This window comes from Camelus dromedarius, unplaced genomic scaffold, assembly GCF_036321535.1.
Source record: "Camelus dromedarius isolate mCamDro1 unplaced genomic scaffold, mCamDro1.pat HAP1_SCAFFOLD_45, whole genome shotgun sequence".
In the NCBI taxonomy this organism is placed as follows: domain Eukaryota; kingdom Metazoa; phylum Chordata; class Mammalia; order Artiodactyla; family Camelidae; genus Camelus; species Camelus dromedarius.
Genome location: NW_026989855.1, coordinates 501,570 through 523,565, shown reverse-complemented (window position 1 = coordinate 523,565; position 21,996 = coordinate 501,570). Strand labels below are relative to the sequence as shown.

Here is a 21,996-nt window from a genome sequence, read left to right as displayed (position 1 = left end):
GGAGATGGTCAGAGACAGAGGTGCACATCAGAAATCCAGAAGTGACCATCACCTTGTCTTCCTCGACCTGAGTCACTTGTACTGGTCCCTTGGGCTCTGGTGGAGAGGCGGAAGTGCAAGGTCCAATTCCACCTCATTCCCCTATACTCTGCTAGGCATCCTCTGTATCCCCAGGCAAGCAGGCTAAACCCCACCCATCACAGAGTTCCTCACACCCTCCTTCTCCCCCTCCCCGTCATCCATCTCACCAGTTATATATACCCAACGTTCTCCAGTCCCCTCTTAGTTCAGCCCGCTTCCCAGTTACGCTTCTGGTTAAGCACCGCCCAGCTACCCAGACCCAACGCCGCTAACCTGATAAGCCGCACCCCTCCCAGGACCTGTCCCACTCACCTGCGCTCATCTCGCCCCGCCAGCAGGAGAGCGCGCCGAAGCGCACGGCGTGGAAGAACACCGACTTCGCCGGCTGCCCGGGGCTCACGCCGATGCACACGGCGGGCAGCTCGGAGCCTGGCCCGGTCAGCAGTGAGAACACGGGCAGAGGCTTGGGTAGCGGGAAGAGCACCTGCTGCGGGCCGCTCGGGAAGGGGCGGACTCAGAGGAGGTTTGGGGCGGGGCCTGTGAGGGGCGGGGCCTTGGAAGAGAGTCGGCCTGGGGCTCCCGAAGGATTTCCGGAGCCCTCAGTCTTGGGAGGTGCCACCTAGAAACTTGAGGGGCTGAGGCTTCAGAGGGCTTAGAAGTTGAGGGGTGTGGTCTCAGAGTGGGCGTGGCTTCCACTAGGGGGCGTGCCGCCTTGGTGACAGCAAGGCCGGGCCCCCCAGGGGGCGTGGCCTCCGAGGCACCAAAGTCTTAGAGGCTCCAAGAACCTGAATAGGGTCTCCTAAGAGACCTGGCGGGGCACAGGGCCTGAAGAAGAATTAGGCCCGGGGCGAAGGGCGGGGCTTAAAGAACCGGAGGGCCTCAGAAGGAGGAGCCTCCAGGAGAGCAGGCTCTTGGGGAGATTGGGAAGAGACCTCGGGTGGAAGCCCGACTTCAAAGAGCTCTCAGCAGAAGAGTGGAAGGCCCCCGCCACAGAACCTGACAAAGTCCCCAGTGCTTACAGGCCCCCTATCCGGACCAGCAGGAACTTGTTCACGGGCTGCTTCCACTGAAGCAGGACCACGGATGTCTCCAATGCCCCACACAGGAACGGGCCCCGGGAGCTAGCGCCCTCCTGTGTGGAGGTGGGGAGGATGGGTTAGGGTCAATCCTGTCTCCCCTGCCCCGCGCCCCCAAAGGCCACACATCTTTCCCCGGGCTCTGGACACCCTGCCTTAATTCTGCAACCCTCTTCAGTGGCTACAGTCCAAGTCATGCCCCTGGCCCCGCTCCCCTCTGAATATCCAGGAGATTCTCGCTCACCCACACAGCACGCCTGGCAGCCTTTGGTATCCTGGATCTTAGTGGAGACCATGTTCTTCCTGCAGAAGAAGGTAGGCATGAGTGTGTGGTGGGTGGGGGGTAGGGGCAGGAATCAGATATTAGAGGGGTCTGTGGAACCACTGGGGTCTCGTACCTTACTAGTAGCCGGTGGGGACTGATGTGAGCAATGGGGATTCCTGCTCTGGCCTCTTTCCGTTCCAGCAGGCCCAGGATGCTATGAGAATACAGGTGGAGGGTCTTTCCTGCAGGGTGTGGGTAGGTAGGGGAAGCAGGAAGTTATAGGGAACTGCACACTCCCAGCTTTTCCCAAACCTTCCCTGGGCCCCATCCCTTTGAAATGCCCAAGCCTTTAAATCTCAAGCACCTGTATTTCTTTGCTTCTCACTTATCATATTTTAAATGCCCACGAGAGGCCAGGCAGTGTGCTTGGCTCTGGTGAACAATGGTGAGTAAAATAAGTACGTTCCTAACCCTAGTGGCGCCTGTAGTCACATGAGAAACTATGGACACTTAACCAGTCAGGTGAAGTTACACATAATACAAAAGTTTAAGAAGAAACATACCTAGAGATTCTGTAAAAGTTTCTCATCCCGGATGTGATATTAATGAGCTCAAAAATCCTATTTGGCTTGGTGTTTCCTCACAAATGAGAAATTCTTTTACACAAAGCGTTTTTAAAACAATGACACAAAATTTTAACCTACAGCTCGCTCAATCTAGTTTAGTGAAGTGTGGGATAAGGACTGTCATATGACCATCAAAGAAATGTAAAGACAAACTCATTGTAGGAATGACCTCAAAACTGACTTGAGAGGTGGCAGTATTGTGAGCCCCATTTTACAGATGAGGAAACAGAGGCTTGGGAGCCAAAGTCTCTTGCCCCAAGTCCTACATTGAAAACGTGGCTGGGATTTGAATTGTGGGCTCTGTGGAATGGGATCCTAAGTGTTCTTTCAGCTGTGCCCAGATAGCTCCCACACCCTGACCATTGACTCCTTAAGATCTGACCCACCCACTCCAACCCATACCAACCAACTTACAGCCAGACCTGAGAGAGACATGAGGACATTGTTGATGGAGTACACCAAGGTAGTCCGGCTAGAAAGAGCTGCAGAGCATTGAGGAAACAGCTCCTGTAAGACCCCAGCACCTCCCAATTCCAGCCTCCCAGCCTTGGCTCACCCGCGGTGCTGCCTGGCCCTCACCATCTCCAGCGTGGCCTCCTGATCATTTCGGTTCAGAAAGAAAATGCCTTCCTCAGCTCCCAGGTGTAAGTGCTGGTCTTGAGGAACAGATATGAAGATGCTGGGACCTGCCTCATCATCGAGGACCTCCCAGGCCCCCTCATCTGACCCCAAACACGGGTACTCTGTTCCCAGCCCTGACCCTCAATTCTCTACTTGCCTCCAACGCTGACATTTCCAGTCCCTGTTTTCCCAAATCTGAACTCAAACCCTGACCTGTTCCCTGGAGCCGGTCTCATTCTCCCCAGCCTCTGACCTCCCCCGTTCTGCTTATTCTTCCATCTCTGAACCAACAAATCCTGACCCTCTGTCTCCTCAATTCTGACCTCAACACTAAACATGCCTCCCGTAATAGCCCTCTAAATTCTATCCCCCCTTCTCACCAGTCTGCTCCCTAAATGCTACTCCTATCTCAACACTGATCCTCAAATTCAGATGCCCTGACGTATAGCTTTTTCTGTCCAGTGTGACAGAAAGTAAATTCTATTACTGTTTCCTTAACATTTACCCTTCACTGACCTTGTCTCCACATCTTTGATCCCCAAATACTTTCCCTTTTGGCTACATTCCCATCCCTAATTCTCCTGACCCCAATATGCTGATCTTAGCCTCTCTACCACTAACCTCCAACTGAGGTAAATGGGGTCCATCTGTCCCTAGGCTTGTACCCCAAACGCTGGCCTTTCTGCCTTATCTGACACTCCTGGCCTCCAAACTCTAATTTTTCTGGTTTTCACTCTCAAACTCATCTTCACTCTACCCATCTTTGATCCTTAAAACCCAACTGTCACCCCTAGCTCTGCCCCCGCCAGTGCTCCTCAACTCCCCCTCCCATTAAAACCCTCCCCTTGTCCCTGCATCTGCACCTCCATTAAGGACCCTCCCCATCCCCATCATATTCTCTCAGAATCTCCTGAATGCTCACCTTTGGTGGAGTGGTGTGTCAAGGCCGCCGTGCTGTGGATCCAGAGAGGGCAGCCATTGAAGAACTTTAGGAGAAGGGCACATCCCTGGGTGGGCCATAGTGGCAGGGCAGCAGCCCATCCAGCAGAAGAGAGGAGGGGATAGGAAGGTGCCCTGGTTAAGACTCTGGAGTGCCAAGGTTAAAATCCTGCCTCTGCCTCCTGAAAGTTTATGACCTTCGAAATCTACTTACCCCGCTGTGCCTCAGTTTCCCCCATTTTTAAATGGGGGCAATATCTATGTCTGTGCTATCTATCTCCATCTGTGAAGGTATACACCATGTAAAGACATGAGGTCAGGGTCTGGCACAGAGGAGTTGCTCAACAAATGTCACCTGTCATCATTATTAGTCTTCAGCCCTGCAACCCCAACCAGGCATCCCCAGCCACGATCAGCGGTGTGAGTCCTCAGCACAGCTGGCCTCACTTTTCTCTTTATCTTTTAATTCATTGGGGGCTACATTGGGGGCTGGTCATGTTCCCGAGTGCTGGTTTCCACAGTGAAGTTTCTGAGATGGGGTGGGGAAATTCAGCCCCCAAATCACCCTCCCGACCTGCCCTAACCCCACCTCTGTCCACCTCTTACCCCAGCCTGCCTTGTTACCTGAGTGAGCGGTTAGGTGGGGGCTTCGGGTGGCTGCGGGAGGCTGGGGTGTGCGGGGGGGTTGGCCCACTGGCACAGCGGACCAGTACCCCTGGGCTCAGCTGCCCCTCATCCGCAGTCCCCCAAGGACCCTCGTCAGATGGAGAACGGAACTTGGGCTTTGGAAACAGAGAGGGAGAGTGGGGAAATACATGAGATGATCTCCGAGAGAGGGCACCCTGCTGTCTGCCCCTGCCAGAACTGATGCTGCATCCTGGGTCTGATCCTCCCCACAATATCCGACCACCACTCCAGCCTTCCCATCTAACCGCCCCCCGCACATCATCATCAACATACTCTGGCAACTAAAGGGTGAATCCTGGGTACAGCAGGAGTTTCCAAGGAAAAGCTACTCATGAGAGTTCATCAGGCTAAATATTTTGAGTCCCACACCTAGGTTCAGGGATGCCACTTCCAGATCCCAGTGGGATCATCATGATGGTCGTCCAGGACTTCAAGAGACCTAGTGTCCTAGACTCCAGCCCTGGAGAGCTCGGTATCCCAGCATCTGTGGACCCTTGCCTCCTGGCCCCAGTCCCCCAGCTGTGGCCCAGGACCTAACTTTGGGGGGTAGAGGAGGATGTATGTCTTCTGCGAGGGTGGGGCTGTAACACACAGATGGGTTAAGTGGGGGAAGAGGGTTTTGGGAGCAAGAACTGGGGTGGGTTAGGGCTGGAAGTCTGAGCTCACGAGGGCCAGGATTTGACTCTGTCTGGGCTGGAGCTGAGGGTGAAAGGACTAATAACCATGACGATCATAGTAACAGCAACACTTGGATATCAGTGTTGACAGTGCATTAGGTCTCTGCATCATCACAGCCACCTAGTAACACAGGTCCTATGAGCTCCTGGGGGTCGGGTTCTCACTTGGTGCCGGGCATGCCGCATGGGAGCCTATTACAGATGAGATGTGTGGAATGGATCTCCCCCAGGCCTGGGTCTGAGGGAGATGGGGGCCTGGGTTGACTCCTGGGGTTGAGGTTGAGTTCTGGGCCTGAGGGTCTGGAGGGGGCAGAATTCCCAGGGGCTGAGGTTCAGTGTGAGTTTGGGTGAGAAGATGAAGAAAGATGAGGGCCAGTGGTTGAGGTTTATGGCTGCAGTTGAGGTCTGGGTGTTGGAGCAACATCTAGGAGGAGCTGGGGACTGGGATGTGGCAGGGGCTCCAGGGTTGAGTTGCGGTGAGGTTAGGGGTGAAGGGTTGGTGGGGAGGAACGTGGTGGCTGGTCTCTACCAAGAGAGATGTTGGGATTTCTTCCCTGCTGGTGATTGTTTCCGCACGCAGTATGAGGACCAGCTTAGCTGAGACACCCACAGCTGGCCCTTCACTCCCACTTCAAATGCCTTATGCTTAGAGCAAGCCCCTTAGTCCCCAAATCCCTCCTCCCAAGGCCGCTGGGGGAGAGGTGACCATGTGCTGTAGAAATAATGTCTGTGCTGCATCCCTGATGTTGTACTGGATCTTTGAATTTGGAGGCGGGGTCAGTAGGCATCCAGGAATTCGGCCCTCCTCCCCTCACCACAGAAAACCAAGATGACAGCAGAGGCTAAAATCACGTTTATTGGGAGACACAGGCATGTCATGACCACTATATTGTGTCCACTGGGGAGGGGAGGGGGTGCAGAGACTGATTCCTAACACCCACTCCGAAACCCAGTGACTCATTCCTGGATATAGAGGTTGCTGGGGGCAGTAGATCATCTGCTGGGCGTGTCTCCACTACCACAGGCCTGGGGAAGGAAGAGAAAAATCTGTTTACTCATTCATTTGTTAATTCATTCATTCCTTCATTCATACATATATTCACAAAGAGTCTACAGAGGGTGTGCCAGCACAATGCTGGGCTTCAGCAGTGGGAGAGCAGGCAGGGCTCCTGCTGTCGAGGAGGTCAGTCTGGAGCAGCAGCCCAACATGAATCAGTGAATGACGTGAGTGCTGGGTACTAGGATGTGGCAGGGGCTCCAGGGTTGAGTTGGGGTGAGGTTAGCGGTGAAAGGTTGGTGGGGAGGAGAGTGGGGGCTGGTGTGGGAGGGTCAGGGTTAGGGTGAAGGTAGGTGTGGGTACTGAGTGTCCAGCCAGGGGTCACGGCTGAGTGGTGGAAGGAAAGCAGGGGCTGAGGTTGGGGTCATGGATGGTGGGGCTTGGTGGGGTCTGTGGCGCTCTCTAACATGTCCACGTTGTCGTAGTCATCTTCGGACTCTGACAGGTTCCTCCTGAGGAGGGACAGGCATGAGCCTCGGGCGGTCCCCACACCTATCCCAGCCCCCCTCCCACGCTGAGGGTCCCTGACCTAGGACTGCTGCTCTTGAAGCCTCCAGGGGGTTGTAAGCGAGCCTGTGGGATAGGAAAGGGTCAGCAGTGGCCCAGGGGTAGGGGAGGGCGGCGGGGCAGTGGGGAGGCATCTCACCTTGTCAGCTGTGGGTCTGGACTACATGCCTCTGAGCATCATGAACTCTATGTGCCGCCATGGGGTTTGGGGTGGGGTGGTATGCAGGTGACACACAGTGAGCTGGGGACATGGATTCGGGAATAGAAAGAATAGAACTGGGGTGTGGGTGTGGTCTGCAGCCAGGATCTTAGGACTGGAGCTGTCCCTTCAGGGGAGGGATCTTGGTTTACAGGGGTCTCATTTTGGGGTCAAGATTTGTGATCAGGGCGATGGGGGCTCAACATGGTTTTAGAGAGTTTGTTTTTAGATTCCACTTGGGTATCTGGGATCAGAACAAGGTTTCTGAGGTCTCTGGGAGTCCTGGTGGTTATAGGAAATTTTATGGGTTCCGTGTGCAGAGCGGAGAGGTAGGGGTCTCTAGAATCATTTTGTAGATGAGGTTCTCTGGGGCCTCTTGTGGGATCAGATGGTAATGGGGGGCCTCTGAGGGTCTGTTTAGAAGTGAGGAGGATCTCTGGGGTCTCTGGCAATCTGATGAGGGGATTACAAGGGTCTCCAAAGCTTAAGGATTCTCTACTGACGACAGCAGTTCGCAACTGGGATCCCCACAGAGCTGGATCGATGGGTGGATCAGATCCGCCGAGGGATGGCGGGGGGTAGCTGGGCAGAGCGGCAGCCGCGTCAGGCCCACCGGCCTCCAGCAGCCCAGTCTGGAGCCCTCGGCTCTCCCGTAACCTCTGTGCCCCCAGCTCTGTGCCAAGCTCCCCATGCTCCCTGGCTTTTCTCCTTCTAAGAGAGGCAACAAGGGGACACCCCAGGCAGGGGAGCAGCCTGAGCAAAGGTGGGGACCGTCCAGTGCTTTTGTCATCCAAGCAAGGCCCACTCACCTCAGGCTCCTCATCTTCAATCTCGCCAACAGCTGCCCCCTTCCCTGGGTTCCTCAGTTTGTCAAGAAGCTCTAGGATCAGGCCTCTGTTTAGCCCGGGCTGGGACAACAGTCGGTGCTGGGGGTGGGAGGAGGAGGCGGTCAGCAGACAGAGGGCTGGGCTGCAGGGAGAGGGCTGGCACAGGGGCTTGAGAACCCATCTAAGGGAATCTGGCGGTGAAGGTGCCAATAGAGGAAGAAGGCGGGGAAGTCTGGGCAGCTGCCACCTGGGGGATTCTGAGGTGTCTGAAGGGATCAGACGAATTTAGAGAAGTTGGAGAATTCCAGAGGTGTCTCGGGTGTCCCCTGGAATTCCAGAGAACCCCCAGGAATGGGTCCTGAAGCCGTTGGCAACTTGTGAGGTTTTAGAACTCAGCATATCTTGGGGGAAAGGTCTGGGGTACAATTTGGAGGGTCTTGGAAGGCGGAGCCCTGGGGATTTCAGAGGGAGCAGGGACTTTGAAAGGGCCATAGGCGTTCTGTGGAATAAAATCATCAGTGTTCTAGGGAGCCGAGGGAGGCCCTGGGGGGTTCTCACAGGGGGTGAGTTTGGGAAGGCTGCTCAGGGAGGGGAGGTTTACACTGAGCATCTTGGTGGCGCCAGGTCGTTTCTTGGCACTCTTGGTGAGGGTGACTTTGACGAAGATGTGGAAGGCAGCCGACCTTGGGAAGAAAAAGGCAAGTACTGGGGGAGGGTACAGTTCAAGTGTTAGAGCGCATGTCTAGCATGCAGGAGGCCCTAGGTTCAACCCCCTCCTCTAAAAGTAAATAAATAAATAAATAAATAACCCCCCCAAAAGGCAAGTTCTGGGATGAGGAGACCAGAGACCATTCCATCAGATCATCAGCCCTGATTCTGCCCTCTCTCTCCCACCTTCCCATGACTCTCTCCTACCATTTGCCTTCTTCCTTTAGCCGAGGAGGCTGATAGCCACTCTTGGTCATGAGGAAGAGAACTCTAGAAAGCAAGGACAGAACATGGGATTCAGACTTCCCAGTGGAGGTCAGATCTCACGATGTGAGGGACCCCCGAGGGCACTGAGGTCAGCAGAGAGCAGTGAGGGACAGGAGGAGAATGAGGGGTTGGTTTTACGATGCATAGGACGCCACTTCCAGGGGATGCTGCTCATCATGTTACAGAGTTCCAGAAGTCTCATGGGAGCCTCAAGACATGACTCCCTGCATTGGGGGCTCCTGATGTGGAGTGGAGAAAATGCTTTCTGGGTTGAGGTTCTCGGGTTGGGCTCGAAGGGAGAGGGATCCCCTGTAGGGGGGTCTAGATGTGGGGATGCAGGCAGGGGGTGGTGTTCAGGGTCAGAGTCGAGTGGGATCTCTGGGACCAGGTGGACCTGTCACATCTGCCTACCTGAGAGGGTGAACGTCAAAGAGGGAAGGCTGTAGCTTGGCTAATTCCATGGCTGTGATGCCCAGTGACCAGATGTCACACAGCTCGTTGTATCCCCCCTTCAGGGCCACGGCCGCCACTTCCTTAGCCATCCTAAGGGCAGAGACACTCAGAGAGCCAGGGGTGACATGATGAAGGGGATTGGAGACTCCTAGGTAGGGGGTGGGGTGACAGGAGAGAGACAGGGAGCGAGCCGGAGAATGGGACACAGAGAGAGTTGGATGCAGACACATAAAGAGGCAGAGAGACAGAAATAAAGACGGAGAGAGGTAAAGACAGAGTCAGAGATAGACTAGAAAACATAGACAGAGAGAGGCAAAGAGACAGGGAGAGCCACAGACTGAAACAGACAGAAAAGACAGCCATGGACAAATATGGAGAGACAGAGATCAGGATCAAAATCAACAGAAACACTGAGAAAAACACGTGGAGGGGAGACATGCACAGAAAGACCTAGGGAAATGGAAAACTCAAGGGAGAGCCACAGAGTACACAGATCGCTCAACAGAGAAAGGCAGAGGAAGGGCAAAAAGGCAGGATGGAGATTGCCAGAGATCCATGGTGGGGAAAGCCGCAGCCCACCACCTCCAACCCCGCACAACCCCTGGCTGCCAGCCAGGCACCCCTCGCCAGTAGTGTGTCCCAATGAAAGAGAGGCATCGAGCCAGTGTGGCCCCGATCTGGGCCGATATACCAAAGTCAGCTGGAGGCAGAGGGAGAGATATACTGACCTCAGGTCCCTGTCCCCTCTGGCTCCCAGCCAGTCCCGCACCCCACCCCCACCAGCCACACTCACCCAGTCTGAACTCCCCAGGGTCGTTGATGGGGATGTTGGCTCCCTGGGGAAGAGAGGGGGGATCAGAGGCTGTGAGAGACACCCCTCCCTACTGCCAGCCCAACTCTGCCTCTGCTCCCTGGTGACACACTGCCTGAGCCCTCCAAATACCACTGCCATCTCCCAGAGGCCCCCACCCACCAAGGCTACTTTTCTGCCCCCAGATCACCTTGATGTCCCGGTGTATCTTTTTCTGTGAGTGTAGATAGGCCAGTCCCTGGGGAGGAGGGTGGAGAGGGGGGCTGTGAGTGTTCTGGTGGTGGGAGCAGGGCCCTGCCCCCACCCAAACCCACCAAGCATCGACTCCCCCCACCCAAACCCACCAAACATCGCCTCACCTGGAGCACTTCCCGGCAGACTTAGCTGATCTGGAGCTCTGACAGGGGGCCTGTGACTGCAAAGGTCACCCCGGCATGGTGTCAGATGGGGACCAGGAAGCCTGGCCCCAGGAGCCCCTGGCTGCCACCCACACCAAGTACCACATGGGGAGGGGGTAACATGAGGGGACAAGGAATGGTCAGCAAAAGAGAGAGGCAGCGATACAGGGAACCAGAGGCCAGAGGGAGATAGATTCATTCAACCGACTACACATTTACTGTGTGCCAGGTGCCGAGGTAGGCAATGGGGTCACAGCTGTGGACATAGAGACAGAGATCCCCACCCTCGTGGAGAGAATATTCCAGTGGGGGATACGGACAGTAGACAAGAGAAATAGGAGAAAGAAACAGTATGTGAGATGCGAATAAATAGAAAAAACAAAAGCAAGAAAAGACAACAGGAAATACGTGTAGCAAGGGGTATGACGTTTCATACTGCGTGATCAGCGAAGGCAACTCTGAGAAGGTGACGGGGTTGAGGATGGGAGCATTCCCACTCAACGTGAACAAGATGAGCAAGTGCAAAGGCCCGGAGGTAGGAAAGTGCCTGGTGGGCCTGAAAAGTGGCAAAGTGGGTGGAGTGGAGAGAAGGTGTGTCAGCCTGGGGTGGTTGTGGGCGTCAGACTCCAGTGCTGTGATGCGAAATTTGGGCTTATTGTTGGAGGGAAATGGAAGGCTTGGGAGGGCTCTGAGCAGGAGGTGATGTGACTTTGTTAAAATGAGGAAAGTCAGAGGGAGACAGAGACAGGGACAGAAAATCAGAAACAGATCCAAACTGAGGCAGACATAGAGCGAGCTGGGCAGAGACCAAGAAGTGGCAAAACAGACACATTGAGAAAGAGAGATTCAGAGGGGACAATATAGACACAGACAGAGAGGGCACAGAGCAGGTCTGACAGCTGGTGATGTGAGTCACTTCCCCTCTGTGGGCCTCAGATTCCCCGCCTAGGACTTCCTAATGAATTCCTTCCTTTTCTGAGCTTTGTGGAGACTGGGAGATGGTCAGAGACAGAGGTGCACATCAGAAATCCAGAAGTGACCATCACCTTGTCTTCCTCGACCTGAGTCACTTGTACTGGTCCCTTGGGCTCTGGTGGAGAGGCGGAAGTGCAAGGTCCAATTCCACCTCATTCCCCTATACTCTGCTAGGCATCCTCTGTATCCCCAGGCAAGCAGGCTAAACCCCACCCATCACAGAGTTCCTCACACCCTCCTTCTCCCCCTCCCCGTCATCCATCTCACCAGTTATATATACCCAACGTTCTCCAGTCCCCTCTTAGTTCAGCCCGCTTCCCAGTTACGCTTCTGGTTAAGCACCGCCCAGCTACCCAGACCCAACGCCGCTAACCTGATAAGCCGCACCCCTCCCAGGACCTGTCCCACTCACCTGCGCTCATCTCGCCCCGCCAGCAGGAGAGCGCGCCGAAGCGCACGGCGTGGAAGAACACCGACTTCGCCGGCTGCCCGGGGCTCACGCCGATGCACACGGCGGGCAGCTCGGAGCCTGGCCCGGTCAGCAGTGAGAACACGGGCAGAGGCTTGGGTAGCGGGAAGAGCACCTGCTGCGGGCCGCTCGGGAAGGGGCGGACTCAGAGGAGGTTTGGGGCGGGGCCTGTGAGGGGCGGGGCCTTGGAAGAGAGTCGGCCTGGGGCTCCCGAAGGATTTCCGGAGCCCTCAGTCTTGGGAGGTGCCACCTAGAAACTTGAGGGGCTGAGGCTTCAGAGGGCTTAGAAGTTGAGGGGTGTGGTCTCAGAGTGGGCGTGGCTTCCACTAGGGGGCGTGCCGCCTTGGTGACAGCAAGGCCGGGCCCCCCAGGGGGCGTGGCCTCCGAGGCACCAAAGTCTTAGAGGCTCCAAGAACCTGAATAGGGTCTCCTAAGAGACCTGGCGGGGCACAGGGCCTGAAGAAGAATTAGGCCCGGGGCGAAGGGCGGGGCTTAAAGAACCGGAGGGCCTCAGAAGGAGGAGCCTCCAGGAGAGCAGGCTCTTGGGGAGATTGGGAAGAGACCTCGGGTGGAAGCCCGACTTCAAAGAGCTCTCAGCAGAAGAGTGGAAGGCCCCCGCCACAGAACCTGACAAAGTCCCCAGTGCTTACAGGCCCCCTATCCGGACCAGCAGGAACTTGTTCACGGGCTGCTTCCACTGAAGCAGGACCACGGATGTCTCCAATGCCCCACACAGGAACGGGCCCCGGGAGCTAGCGCCCTCCTGTGTGGAGGTGGGGAGGATGGGTTAGGGTCAATCCTGTCTCCCCTGCCCCGCGCCCCCAAAGGCCACACATCTTTCCCCGGGCTCTGGACACCCTGCCTTAATTCTGCAACCCTCTTCAGTGGCTACAGTCCAAGTCATGCCCCTGGCCCCGCTCCCCTCTGAATATCCAGGAGATTCTCGCTCACCCACACAGCACGCCTGGCAGCCTTTGGTATCCTGGATCTTAGTGGAGACCATGTTCTTCCTGCAGAAGAAGGTAGGCATGAGTGTGTGGTGGGTGGGGGGTAGGGGCAGGAATCAGATATTAGAGGGGTCTGTGGAACCACTGGGGTCTCGTACCTTACTAGTAGCCGGTGGGGACTGATGTGAGCAATGGGGATTCCTGCTCTGGCCTCTTTCCGTTCCAGCAGGCCCAGGATGCTATGAGAATACAGGTGGAGGGTCTTTCCTGCAGGGTGTGGGTAGGTAGGGGAAGCAGGAAGTTATAGGGAACTGCACACTCCCAGCTTTTCCCAAACCTTCCCTGGGCCCCATCCCTTTGAAATGCCCAAGCCTTTAAATCTCAAGCACCTGTATTTCTTTGCTTCTCACTTATCATATTTTAAATGCCCACGAGAGGCCAGGCAGTGTGCTTGGCTCTGGTGAACAATGGTGAGTAAAATAAGTACGTTCCTAACCCTAGTGGCGCCTGTAGTCACATGAGAAACTATGGACACTTAACCAGTCAGGTGAAGTTACACATAATACAAAAGTTTAAGAAGAAACATACCTAGAGATTCTGTAAAAGTTTCTCATCCCGGATGTGATATTAATGAGCTCAAAAATCCTATTTGGCTTGGTGTTTCCTCACAAATGAGAAATTCTTTTACACAAAGCGTTTTTAAAACAATGACACAAAATTTTAACCTACAGCTCGCTCAATCTAGTTTAGTGAAGTGTGGGATAAGGACTGTCATATGACCATCAAAGAAATGTAAAGACAAACTCATTGTAGGAATGACCTCAAAACTGACTTGAGAGGTGGCAGTATTGTGAGCCCCATTTTACAGATGAGGAAACAGAGGCTTGGGAGCCAAAGTCTCTTGCCCCAAGTCCTACATTGAAAACGTGGCTGGGATTTGAATTGTGGGCTCTGTGGAATGGGATCCTAAGTGTTCTTTCAGCTGTGCCCAGATAGCTCCCACACCCTGACCATTGACTCCTTAAGATCTGACCCACCCACTCCAACCCATACCAACCAACTTACAGCCAGACCTGAGAGAGACATGAGGACATTGTTGATGGAGTACACCAAGGTAGTCCGGCTAGAAAGAGCTGCAGAGCATTGAGGAAACAGCTCCTGTAAGACCCCAGCACCTCCCAATTCCAGCCTCCCAGCCTTGGCTCACCCGCGGTGCTGCCTGGCCCTCACCATCTCCAGCGTGGCCTCCTGATCATTTCGGTTCAGAAAGAAAATGCCTTCCTCAGCTCCCAGGTGTAAGTGCTGGTCTTGAGGAACAGATATGAAGATGCTGGGACCTGCCTCATCATCGAGGACCTCCCAGGCCCCCTCATCTGACCCCAAACACGGGTACTCTGTTCCCAGCCCTGACCCTCAATTCTCTACTTGCCTCCAACGCTGACATTTCCAGTCCCTGTTTTCCCAAATCTGAACTCAAACCCTGACCTGTTCCCTGGAGCCGGTCTCATTCTCCCCAGCCTCTGACCTCCCCCGTTCTGCTTATTCTTCCATCTCTGAACCAACAAATCCTGACCCTCTGTCTCCTCAATTCTGACCTCAACACTAAACATGCCTCCCGTAATAGCCCTCTAAATTCTATCCCCCCTTCTCACCAGTCTGCTCCCTAAATGCTACTCCTATCTCAACACTGATCCTCAAATTCAGATGCCCTGACGTATAGCTTTTTCTGTCCAGTGTGACAGAAAGTAAATTCTATTACTGTTTCCTTAACATTTACCCTTCACTGACCTTGTCTCCACATCTTTGATCCCCAAATACTTTCCCTTTTGGCTACATTCCCATCCCTAATTCTCCTGACCCCAATATGCTGATCTTAGCCTCTCTACCACTAACCTCCAACTGAGGTAAATGGGGTCCATCTGTCCCTAGGCTTGTACCCCAAACGCTGGCCTTTCTGCCTTATCTGACACTCCTGGCCTCCAAACTCTAATTTTTCTGGTTTTCACTCTCAAACTCATCTTCACTCTACCCATCTTTGATCCTTAAAACCCAACTGTCACCCCTAGCTCTGCCCCCGCCAGTGCTCCTCAACTCCCCCTCCCATTAAAACCCTCCCCTTGTCCCTGCATCTGCACCTCCATTAAGGACCCTCCCCATCCCCATCATATTCTCTCAGAATCTCCTGAATGCTCACCTTTGGTGGAGTGGTGTGTCAAGGCCGCCGTGCTGTGGATCCAGAGAGGGCAGCCATTGAAGAACTTTAGGAGAAGGGCACATCCCTGGGTGGGCCATAGTGGCAGGGCAGCAGCCCATCCAGCAGAAGAGAGGAGGGGATAGGAAGGTGCCCTGGTTAAGACTCTGGAGTGCCAAGGTTAAAATCCTGCCTCTGCCTCCTGAAAGTTTATGACCTTCGAAATCTACTTACCCCGCTGTGCCTCAGTTTCCCCCATTTTTAAATGGGGGCAATATCTATGTCTGTGCTATCTATCTCCATCTGTGAAGGTATACACCATGTAAAGACATGAGGTCAGGGTCTGGCACAGAGGAGTTGCTCAACAAATGTCACCTGTCATCATTATTAGTCTTCAGCCCTGCAACCCCAACCAGGCATCCCCAGCCACGATCAGCGGTGTGAGTCCTCAGCACAGCTGGCCTCACTTTTCTCTTTATCTTTTAATTCATTGGGGGCTACATTGGGGGCTGGTCATGTTCCCGAGTGCTGGTTTCCACAGTGAAGTTTCTGAGATGGGGTGGGGAAATTCAGCCCCCAAATCACCCTCCCGACCTGCCCTAACCCCACCTCTGTCCACCTCTTACCCCAGCCTGCCTTGTTACCTGAGTGAGCGGTTAGGTGGGGGCTTCGGGTGGCTGCGGGAGGCTGGGGTGTGCGGGGGGGTTGGCCCACTGGCACAGCGGACCAGTACCCCTGGGCTCAGCTGCCCCTCATCCGCAGTCCCCCAAGGACCCTCGTCAGATGGAGAACGGAACTTGGGCTTTGGAAACAGAGAGGGAGAGTGGGGAAATACATGAGATGATCTCCGAGAGAGGGCACCCTGCTGTCTGCCCCTGCCAGAACTGATGCTGCATCCTGGGTCTGATCCTCCCCACAATATCCGACCACCACTCCAGCCTTCCCATCTAACCGCCCCCCGCACATCATCATCAACATACTCTGGCAACTAAAGGGTGAATCCTGGGTACAGCAGGAGTTTCCAAGGAAAAGCTACTCATGAGAGTTCATCAGGCTCAATATTTTGAGTCCCACACCTAGGTTCAGGGATGCCACTTCCAGATCCCAGTGGGATCATCATGATGGTCGTCCAGGACTTCAAGAGACCTAGTGTCCTAGACTCCAGCCCTGGAGAGCTCGGTATCCCAGCATCTGTGGACCCTTGCCTCCTGGCCCCAGTCCCCCAGCTGTGGCCCAGGACCTAACTTTGGGGGGTAGAGGAGGATGTATGTCTTCTGCGAGGGTGGGGCTGTAACACACAGATGGGTTAAGTGGGGGAAGAGGGTTTTGGGAGCAAGAACTGGGGTGGGTTAGGGCTGGAAGTCTGAGCTCACGAGGGCCAGGATTTGACTCTGTCTGGGCTGGAGCTGAGGGTGAAAGGACTAATAACCATGACGATCATAGTAACAGCAACACTTGGATATCAGTGTTGACAGTGCATTAGGTCTCTGCATCATCACAGCCACCTAGTAACACAGGTCCTATGAGCTCCTGGGGGTCGGGTTCTCACTTGGTGCCGGGCATGCCGCATGGGAGCCTATTACAGATGAGATGTGTGGAATGGATCTCCCCCAGGCCTGGGTCTGAGGGAGATGGGGGCCTGGGTTGACTCCTGGGGTTGAGGTTGAGTTCTGGGCCTGAGGGTCTGGAGGGGGCAGAATTCCCAGGGGCTGAGGTTCAGTGTGAGTTTGGGTGAGAAGATGAAGAAAGATGAGGGCCAGTGGTTGAGGTTTATGGCTGCAGTTGAGGTCTGGGTGTTGGAGCAACATCTAGGAGGAGCTGGGGACTGGGATGTGGCAGGGGCTCCAGGGTTGAGTTGCGGTGAGGTTAGGGGTGAAGGGTTGGTGGGGAGGAACGTGGTGGCTGGTCTCTACCAAGAGAGATGTTGGGATTTCTTCCCTGCTGGTGATTGTTTCCGCACGCAGTATGAGGACCAGCTTAGCTGAGACACCCACAGCTGGCCCTTCACTCCCACTTCAAATGCCTTATGCTTAGAGCAAGCCCCTTAGTCCCCAAATCCCTCCTCCCAAGGCCGCTGGGGGAGAGGTGACCATGTGCTGTAGAAATAATGTCTGTGCTGCATCCCTGATGTTGTACTGGATCTTTGAATTTGGAGGCGGGGTCAGTAGGCATCCAGGAATTCGGCCCTCCTCCCCTCACCACAGAAAACCAAGATGACAGCAGAGGCTAAAATCACGTTTATTGGGAGACACAGGCATGTCATGACCACTATATTGTGTCCACTGGGGAGGGGAGGGGGTGCAGAGACTGATTCCTAACACCCACTCCGAAACCCAGTGACTCATTCCTGGATATAGAGGTTGCTGGGGGCAGTAGATCATCTGCTGGGCGTGTCTCCACTACCACAGGCCTGGGGAAGGAAGAGAAAAATCTGTTTACTCATTCATTTGTTAATTCATTCATTCCTTCATTCATACATATATTCACAAAGAGTCTACAGAGGGTGTGCCAGCACAATGCTGGGCTTCAGCAGTGCGAGAGCAGGCAGGGCTCCTGCTGTCGAGGAGGTCAGTCTGGAGCAGCAGCCCAACATGAATCAGTGAATGACGTGAGTGCTGGGTACTAGGATGTGGCAGGGGCTCCAGGGTTGAGTTGGGGTGAGGTTAGCGGTGAAAGGTTGGTGGGGAGGAGAGTGGGGGCTGGTGTGGGAGGGTCAGGGTTAGGGTGAAGGTAGGTGTGGGTACTGAGTGTCCAGCCAGGGGTCACGGCTGAGTGGTGGAAGGAAAGCAGGGGCTGAGGTTGGGGTCATGGATGGTGGGGCTTGGTGGGGTCTGTGGCGCTCTCTAACATGTCCACGTTGTCGTAGTCATCTTCGGACTCTGACAGGTTCCTCCTGAGGAGGGACAGGCATGAGCCTCGGGCGGTCCCCACACCTATCCCAGCCCCCCTCCCACGCTGAGGGTCCCTGACCTAGGACTGCTGCTCTTGAAGCCTCCAGGGGGTTGTAAGCGAGCCTGTGGGATAGGAAAGGGTCAGCAGTGGCCCAGGGGTAGGGGAGGGCGGCGGGGCAGTGGGGAGGCATCTCACCTTGTCAGCTGTGGGTCTGGACTACATGCCTCTGAGCATCATGAACTCTATGTGCCGCCATGGGGTTTGGGGTGGGGTGGTATGCAGGTGACACACAGTGAGCTGGGGACATGGATTCGGGAATAGAAAGAATAGAACTGGGGTGTGGGTGTGGTCTGCAGCCAGGATCTTAGGACTGGAGCTGTCCCTTCAGGGGAGGGATCTTGGTTTACAGGGGTCTCATTTTGGGGTCAAGATTTGTGATCAGGGCGATGGGGGCTCAACATGGTTTTAGAGAGTTTGTTTTTAGATTCCACTTGGGTATCTGGGATCAGAACAAGGTTTCTGAGGTCTCTGGGAGTCCTGGTGGTTATAGGAAATTTTATGGGTTCCGTGTGCAGAGCGGAGAGGTAGGGGTCTCTAGAATCATTTTGTAGATGAGGTTCTCTGGGGCCTCTTGTGGGATCAGATGGTAATGGGGGGCCTCTGAGGGTCTGTTTAGAAGTGAGGAGGATCTCTGGGGTCTCTGGCAATCTGATGAGGGGATTACAAGGGTCTCCAAAGCTTAAGGATTCTCTACTGACGACAGCAGTTCGCAACTGGGATCCCCACAGAGCTGGATCGATGGGTGGATCAGATCCGCCGAGGGATGGCGGGGGGTAGCTGGGCAGAGCGGCAGCCGCGTCAGGCCCACCGGCCTCCAGCAGCCCAGTCTGGAGCCCTCGGCTCTCCCGTAACCTCTGTGCCCCCAGCTCTGTGCCAAGCTCCCCATGCTCCCTGGCTTTTCTCCTTCTAAGAGAGGCAACAAGGGGACACCCCAGGCAGGGGAGCAGCCTGAGCAAAGGTGGGGACCGTCCAGTGCTTTTGTCATCCAAGCAAGGCCCACTCACCTCAGGCTCCTCATCTTCAATCTCGCCAACAGCTGCCCCCTTCCCTGGGTTCCTCAGTTTGTCAAGAAGCTCTAGGATCAGGCCTCTGTTTAGCCCGGGCTGGGACAACAGTCGGTGCTGGGGGTGGGAGGAGGAGGCGGTCAGCAGACAGAGGGCTGGGCTGCAGGGAGAGGGCTGGCACAGGGGCTTGAGAACCCATCTAAGGGAATCTGGCGGTGAAGGTGCCAATAGAGGAAGAAGGCGGGGAAGTCTGGGCAGCTGCCACCTGGGGGATTCTGAGGTGTCTGAAGGGATCAGACGAATTTAGAGAAGTTGGAGAATTCCAGAGGTGTCTCGGGTGTCCCCTGGAATTCCAGAGAACCCCCAGGAATGGGTCCTGAAGCCGTTGGCAACTTGTGAGGTTTTAGAACTCAGCATATCTTGGGGGAAAGGTCTGGGGTACAATTTGGAGGGTCTTGGAAGGCGGAGCCCTGGGGATTTCAGAGGGAGCAGGGACTTTGAAAGGGCCATAGGCGTTCTGTGGAATAAAATCATCAGTGTTCTAGGGAGCCGAGGGAGGCCCTGGGGGGTTCTCACAGGGGGTGAGTTTGGGAAGGCTGCTCAGGGAGGGGAGGTTTACACTGAGCATCTTGGTGGCGCCAGGTCGTTTCTTGGCACTCTTGGTGAGGGTGACTTTGACGAAGATGTGGAAGGCAGCCGACCTTGGGAAGAAAAAGGCAAGTACTGGGGGAGGGTACAGTTCAAGTGTTAGAGCGCATGTCTAGCATGCAGGAGGCCCTAGGTTCAACCCCCTCCTCTAAAAGTAAATAAATAAATAAATAAATAACCCCCCCAAAAGGCAAGTTCTGGGATGAGGAGACCAGAGACCATTCCATCAGATCATCAGCCCTGATTCTGCCCTCTCTCTCCCACCTTCCCATGACTCTCTCCTACCATTTGCCTTCTTCCTTTAGCCGAGGAGGCTGATAGCCACTCTTGGTCATGAGGAAGAGAATTCTAGAAAGCAAGGACAGAACATGGGATTCAGACTTCCCAGTGGAGGTCAGATCTCACGATGTGAGGGACCCCCGAGGGCACTGAGGTCAGCAGAGAGCAGTGAGGGTCAGGAGGAGAATGAGGGGTAGGTTTTACAATGCACAGGACGCCACTTCCAGGGGATGCTGCTCATCATGTTACAGAGTTGCAGAGGGTTCGGGGGAGCCTCAAGGCAGGACTCCCTGCACTGGGGGCTCCTGGTGTGGACTGGAGAAAATGCTTTCTGGGTTGAGGTTCTCGGGTTGGGCTCGAAGGGAGAGGGATCCCCTGTAGGGGGGTCTTGATGTGGGGAAGCAGGCGGGGGTGGTGTTCAGGGTCAGAGTCGAGTGGGATCTCTGGGACCAGGGGACCTGCCACATCTGCCTACCTGAGAGGGTGAACGTGAAAGAGTGGTGGCTGTAGCTCGGCTAATTCCATGGCTGTGATGCCCAGAGACCAGATGTCACACAGCTCGTTGTATCCCCCCTTCAGGGCCACGGCCGCCACTTCCGGAGCCATCCTAGGGGCAGAGACCCTCAGAGAGCCAGGGGTGACATGATGAAGGGGAGGGGAGACTCCTAGGTAGGGGGTGGGGGGACAGGAGAGAGACAGGGAGCGAGCCGGAGAATGGGACACAGAGAGAGTTGGATGCAGACACAAAGAGGCAGAGAGACAGAAATAAATACAGAGAGAGGTAAAGACAGAGAGTCAGAGATAGACTAGAAAACATAGACAGAGAGAGGCAAAGAGACAGGGAGAGCCACAGACTGAAACAGACAGAAAAGACAGCCACGGATAGGTATGGAGAGACAGAGATCAGGATCAAAATCAACACAAACACTGAGAAAAACACGTGGAGGGGAGACATGCACAGAAAGACCTAGGGAAAAGGAAAACTCAAGGGAGAGCCACAGAGTACACAGAACGCTCAACAGAGAAAGGCAGAGGAAGGGCAAAAAGGCAGGATGGAGATTGCCAGAGATCCATGGTGGGGAAAGCCGCTGTCCACCACCACCAACCCCGCACCACCCCTGGCTGCCAGCCAGGCACCCCTCACCTGTAGGGTGTCCGAATGAAAGAGAGGCGTCGAGCCAGTGTGGCCCCGATCTGGGCCGATATACCAAAGTCAGCTGGAGGCAGAAGGAGAGACATACTGACCTACGGTCCCTGTCCCCTCTGGCTCCCAGCCAGTCCCCCTCCCCACCCCCACCAGCCACACTCACCCAGTCTGACCTCCCCAGGGTCATTGATGGGGATGTTGGCTCCCTGGGGAAGAGTTGGGGGATCAGAGGCTGTCACAGACACCCCTCACTCCTGCCAGCCCAACTCTGCCTCTGCTCCCTGGTCACACACCGTCTGAGCCCTCCAAATACCACTGCCATCTCCCAGAGGCCCCACCCACCAAGGCTACTTTTCTGCCCCTAGATCACCTTGATGTCCCAGTGTATCTTCTTCTGTGAGTGTAGATAGGCCAGTCCCTGGGGAGGAGGATGGAGAGGGGGGCTGTGAGTGTTCTGCGGGTCTGAGCAGAGACCTGCCCCCACACAAACCCACCAAGCATCGCCTCCCCCCTCCCTAACCCACCAAGCATCGCTTCACCTGGAGCACTTCCCAGCAGATATAGCTGATCTGGATCTCTGACTGGGGGCTTGTGACTGCAAAGGTCACACCGGCAGGGTGTCAGATGGGGACCAGGAAACCTGGCCCCAGGAGCCCCTGACTGCCACCCACACTACGTACCACATGGGGAGGGAGTAACAGGAGGTGACAAGGAATGGTCAGGAAAAGAGAGGCAGCAATGCAGGGAACCAGAGGCCAGAAGGAGATAGATTTATTCAACAGACTACACATTTACTGTGTGCCAGGCGCCGTGGTAGGCAATGCGGACACAGCTGTGGACACAGTGACAGAGATCCCCACCCTCGTGGAGAGAATATTCCAGTGGGGGATACGGACAGTAGACAAGAGATATAGGTGAAAGAAACAGTATGTGAGATGCGAATAAATAGAAAAAAACAAAAGGAAGAAAAGACAACAGGAAATACGTGTGGGAAGGGGTATGACGTTTCATACTGGGTGAACAGCTAAGCAACTCTGAGAAGGTGACGGGGTTGAGGATGGGAGCATTCCCACTCAACGTGAACAAGATGAGCAAGTGCAAAGGCCCGGAGGTAGGAAAGTGCCTGGTGGGCCTGGAAAGTGGCAAAGTGGGTGGAGTGGAGAGAAGGTGGGTCAGCCTGGGGTG

At 55.0% G+C, this 21,996-nt stretch overlaps 2 protein-coding genes across 2 annotated transcripts; both read right to left on the bottom strand.

Annotated features, from left to right (window-relative positions):
- Nucleotides 1-1,096: 1,096 nt before the first annotated feature.
- On the bottom strand, nucleotides 1,097-10,322 carry LOC135320969 (mitogen-activated protein kinase kinase kinase kinase 1-like). Its single transcript, XM_064484198.1, is given in 17 exon segments — nucleotides 1,097-1,213; nucleotides 1,343-1,460; nucleotides 1,556-1,664; nucleotides 2,471-2,552; nucleotides 2,628-2,704; nucleotides 3,592-3,676; nucleotides 6,427-6,481; nucleotides 7,235-7,317; nucleotides 7,545-7,661; nucleotides 8,164-8,245; nucleotides 8,478-8,540; nucleotides 8,949-9,080; nucleotides 9,618-9,690; nucleotides 9,784-9,826; nucleotides 9,992-10,039; nucleotides 10,161-10,216; nucleotides 10,295-10,322. Coding segments are annotated over 17 exon segments (1,368 nt in total).
- A 1,967-nt stretch (nucleotides 10,323-12,289) lies between these two features.
- On the bottom strand, nucleotides 12,290-21,822 carry LOC135320968 (mitogen-activated protein kinase kinase kinase kinase 1-like). Its single transcript, XM_064484197.1, is given in 17 exon segments — nucleotides 12,290-12,406; nucleotides 12,536-12,653; nucleotides 12,749-12,857; nucleotides 13,664-13,745; nucleotides 13,821-13,897; nucleotides 14,785-14,869; nucleotides 17,620-17,674; nucleotides 18,428-18,510; nucleotides 18,738-18,854; nucleotides 19,357-19,438; nucleotides 19,671-19,733; nucleotides 20,140-20,271; nucleotides 20,809-20,881; nucleotides 20,975-21,017; nucleotides 21,182-21,229; nucleotides 21,351-21,406; nucleotides 21,816-21,822. Coding segments are annotated over 17 exon segments (1,347 nt in total).
- Between the last annotated feature and the right edge of the window lie 174 nt (nucleotides 21,823-21,996).